Source organism: Lactuca serriola, chromosome 7 (assembly GCF_051521515.1).
Source record: "Lactuca serriola cultivar US96UC23 chromosome 7, Lser_US96UC23_V15, whole genome shotgun sequence".
Taxonomy (NCBI): domain Eukaryota; kingdom Viridiplantae; phylum Streptophyta; class Magnoliopsida; order Asterales; family Asteraceae; genus Lactuca; species Lactuca serriola.
In genome coordinates this window covers 191,466,181-191,470,496 of record NC_136414.1, presented here as the reverse complement: position 1 = coordinate 191,470,496, position 4,316 = coordinate 191,466,181, and the positions used below count along the sequence as shown (strand labels likewise).

General features: G+C 36.7%; 1 protein-coding gene across 1 annotated transcript; it reads right to left on the bottom strand.

The window, feature by feature from the left end:
• Positions 1-278: 278 nt before the first annotated feature.
• LOC145061182 (G-type lectin S-receptor-like serine/threonine-protein kinase At4g27290) lies at positions 279-3,459 on the bottom strand. Its single transcript, XM_079008584.1, has 7 exons — positions 2,102-3,459; positions 1,887-2,021; positions 1,662-1,807; positions 1,351-1,561; positions 1,025-1,262; positions 806-956; positions 279-726 (listed from the first exon to the last, which is right to left on the bottom strand). Exons 1-7 carry the CDS (start codon positions 3,408-3,410, stop codon positions 421-423), a joined length of 2,496 nt encoding a protein of 831 aa, XP_078864710.1. The 5' UTR covers positions 3,411-3,459; the 3' UTR covers positions 279-420.
• Between the last annotated feature and the right edge of the window lie 857 nt (positions 3,460-4,316).

Here is a 4,316-nt window from a genome sequence, read left to right as displayed (position 1 = left end):
CTAGTTCTTTCCATTGATATAGAACACTTCAGATATTGGGAATTAATGCATACTTATTCAGCTCCAAAGTAGTAGGCTTCATGTTAAAAATAAATAGCAAAAAAACATAAAGTACCTTTTTAACACTATTACAAACTATTCGTTTTAACTCCGATTAACACTTTTTTTTTTTCTAAAATGCGTTGTTTTTAACTAGTCTTTTGGTTGACATATCCCACTCGCAAATCGGATATTGGGAATGCAAACTTATTAAGCTCAAAAGTAGGCTTTGGGTTAAATTGTTTTCCCAAAAAGCGCATAATTAAACTATCATTTTGACACTAAACCATTGTGGTAGATAAGTTTTGAAACAGAGGTAATAGATAGCCGTACATTTGAAGGTGCTAATGAAAAGAAAAAAGAACAAGATGTATGTTCTTCCTATCGAGCAACTACCTCTGTAACAGTTAAATCGTTGGTTGAACTCGTTGGGTAACTACATGAAGAAACATCAGCACCATGTAAGATTCTTTCTATGAAGAAACCTGGTTGCTTAGGTTTCTGCAGTATACCCTCATTGCCCAACATTAAAACAACAGATGACATGTTTGGCCTGTCTTCTGGACTTTGTTGAACACATAACAACCCCACTATAATTGATCGTATAACTTCCGATGAATCGCTTGATTGGCTTAAAGTTGTATCAATGAGTTCCATTGACCTACCTTCATTATGCATTCTCCATGCCTGAATAAAATTAATGTAAATATAGTTGGAGGATATATTTTTATAAATCAACGGAGTAGTTTGTGGCCGAGAAACTTACATGTCCAAGGAGGTTATTGTCATGTTCAGAATGCATGAATCCCCTGTTTCTCTTCCCACTCACTATCTCTAGCACTAAAACACCAAAGCTAAATACATCGGATTTGAATGAGAAAACACCATCTAATGCATACTCCGGGGACATGTAACCACTGCACCCAATAAAATAAATGAACTTAAGAGAAGTTGAATATATATACAGTTGGATTATCAAGCTTACTATGTGCCAACAACTCTCTGTGTGTTTGCTTGAGACTCGTTTCCTCCAAAGCTTCTAGCCATCCCAAAGTCTGATATCTTAGGGTTCATGTCTTTGTCAAGTAAAACATTGCTAGCTTTAAGATCTCTATGGATGATTCGTAATCGTGAATCTTGATGCAGATAAAGAAGTCCTCGAGCGATTCCTTTGATAATGTTAAAACGCGTTGTCCAATCAAGTTGGCTGCTTCGTTTCTTATCTGGCAACATGAAGATGTAGTCATATTCAGTTCCTGAGATTGCTTCGTTCGTAAACATTAAATTAATAGACGTTTAAGTGATTCTGACCAAATAAACACAAGTCTAAGCTTCTGTTTGGCATGTACTCATAGATCAACAACTTTTCATCTCCCAGTATGCTACATCCGAGGAGTCTAACAAGATTTCGGTGCTGAAGTTTTGAAATGCAAATGACTTCATTCTTAAACTCATCAAGTCCTTGGCTTGAAGTCGTAGATAGACGCTTAACTGCAATCTCCAGTCCTTCTTCTAACACACCCTAGAGATCATTATTGGCCATGTGAAAAACAATATAAACAGTGAAGATGAATTGCTTACATCTCTCTTTTTCAGTTCACAACTTTGAGTATTATTATTACCTTATAAACTGATCCAAATCCACCTTCCCCAATTTTATTATCTGGCGAAAACCTAGCAGTAGCTCTAGCTAATGTAGAAAAGCTAAACAATGGTAGCTCCATTGCATCTCTCTGGCTTCGACCAACATCGAAGAATTCCCCTGAATCTGCTTCAAGATTTAATATTACTCTTCTTTCTATTAGCTTACAACCAATTTACAGTTAAAATCGTGAATTTTTTCTTACCTTTCCTCAGTTGTTCATGATGCCTTTTTCTACATGCATAATGGAACCATGTAGAGCTCAAGCCTATCAGAAGAACCCCCAGAAAAACTACTGGTAAGATGATCTTGAGGTTTGCTCTCTCCTTCTTCTCGTGTACTGATTGAGTAATTTTAGATGGTGAGATATTATTTAAGAACCTATTCAAATTATGTTTGTGTAAAGAGCTGAATATATACCTAATTCTGAGGAAGCCATTCTTACAAAGATATCCTGACCACCATTGCTATCAGGTACCTCTTTCATATCCAAAAGCTCACTGAACCAAAGCAAGCAGCCATTTCCTCCACGTCTGATGTCTATATTTGAATAGGCCATACAAGTACAATTCTTGAAGCATTTTTCTTTACATTCGTTCAGGCTCATGCTCACGTTATACCATGAAGACTCTGTATCAGGCAACTTCACATTAGAGTACTTGATAAACCCATCGGTTCCATTTGTGCAATCCAATGGTGTTCGTCTCACACAACCACCCGACCAATCTGCCATCTCCCATCCCTTCTGGTTTCTGGGCACGAATCTTATCTCATCTAAACAAGAACATCTTTTTGAGGTTAAACTGCTACACGTTCCATAACCATAACAAATGTTGTACCCATCACAGAAATCTCTTTCTAACTGAAGGAAAATCTGCCATTTGTTAACATCAGTAACCCACACCCAACGTTCTAACTGGCCAGATGAATTCAATACGAGCCTTGAGATAACAGAACTATTAAGAAGAGAATAAGTGTAATACACCTCTGTTTCATTAATAACCATATCTCCTGTAACGATGTTCCTAGTGGACGCAGAATCCCCACTAAACCAAACATCATTCCATGGTCCACCTCGGAAGATGACTGTTGTGCCTTGTTTTAGTATGATCTGAGGATAGCCGCTTGTTTCTGCGCTCCATGTGAATTCACCTGGAGCTGGATCTTGATTACTCTTCCATGAAGATAGGTGTCTTTCCTTACCAGTCAAGAAACTTCTCCCTAACTTCATTCCAGGTAATAGTGTATCAGTTGGATAATCGAAACTCTGCCAGAGAATCTTCTCACGGATTCCTTCTCTAACAACTAAATTTCCAGTGTCGTCAAGTTGTACAGTTACGTTACCTGATGAGGTTGTATTGGATGACCAGATTACATCATTGGTGTCGTTCCCTTTCATGAGGACGAGATTTCCTGGAGAGATGACCCTCAGTGTGGCGGATGATGAACCGTTGACTGGGAAGTCTCTGTTGGCAACCCAAACCACCGTTTGAACAGAGATTTTCTTGTACCATATACCAACGTATTTGTTCTCAGGGCTTCCTGGCCTGAAAAACCCTAGTTCAAAATTTCCACCCGGTGAGACCAACGTGTCAGCTTCTGTCAAGAACTTTGAATCTGAAATCAAGTCAATTTCAGCGGTGTAGATTTTTTGAATGTGGAGTGAAAAAAGAAAAAGAACAAGTATAGTTGCTTTCTCCATTAAAATTCTCACGTTCAAGTGTCTCATTCTTCTCTGTCTTATGTTTCATTGTTAATTCTGTACTCTAATGATGGTGGTATATCAAAGTCATCTGGTGCATTTCTTTGATTGGACATCTGAAAAGAAATAATTAAATACACATTATAGATAGAAGGATTTTACTGGTTCATGAATTGGACCGATTCTTAAACCAACTCCAACTATGATACTACAAAATTACACTGTTTTTATGCAAAACTTACATTATTACTTTTTACAAACTCGAACCACATCCAGATAAAATAAAAAACATATTTTAATATATAGATTCTAATACAATATTTATAATAATTATAAAAAGAAAAAAATAGTTACAATAATATTATTTTAATCAAAATATTATTCACCATATTAAGTTATGAAGACCGATTCACTTTTGACCATATAGCCATTAGACAGACCAAAACGGGCTAGGCAGCACCTATGGACGAAATTTTCGTGGGCGTTTCGGTATCAATTTTGCCTTTAATTTCTTTATGAGCCATTATTTTGTCTTGGGATTGACTTTATGACATTACTTTTGGTCACCTTATTGGTATTAATAGCTAGTGTGGAAAACTTCAGGGGATGTAGTGCGATTAAGTCGGACACTTCTCTTTAGAACAAAAAATATTTGAAACATTTAAACATAAAAACATAAGCACAAAGCTTAGTGAGTTCCTAGAATACCACATATCATACATAAAACATGGATTTATTACAAGTGAATGCTATGGGTCAAATGATTGTCTTACAATCCTTCCTGCCATGGGTCAAATCATGGTTTTTTCTTACAACACCAACGACCAAATGCTAGTCTTACATACAAGTGTTAGGGGTCAGATCCTTGTTTTTCATATAAGTGCTATGGGCCAGATCCTGGTCTTTTATATAATTATTAGGGGGCAGATCATG

What these genes read in the sequence shown, in the direction of transcription:
- LOC145061182 (XM_079008584.1), bottom strand. Translation starts at nt 3,410, where the DNA reads ATGAGACACTTGAACGTGAGAATTTTAATGGAGAAAGCAACTATACTT. An exon ending in GATTTGGATCAGTTTATAAG is followed by an intron (nt 1,562 to 1,661) that starts GTAATAATAATA and finishes AATGATCTCTAG; the next exon opens with GGTGTGTTAGAAGAAGGACT. An exon ending in CTTAGACTTGTGTTTATTTG is followed by an intron (nt 1,263 to 1,350) that starts GTCAGAATCACT and finishes TCATGTTGCCAG; the next exon opens with ATAAGAAACGAAGCAGCCAA.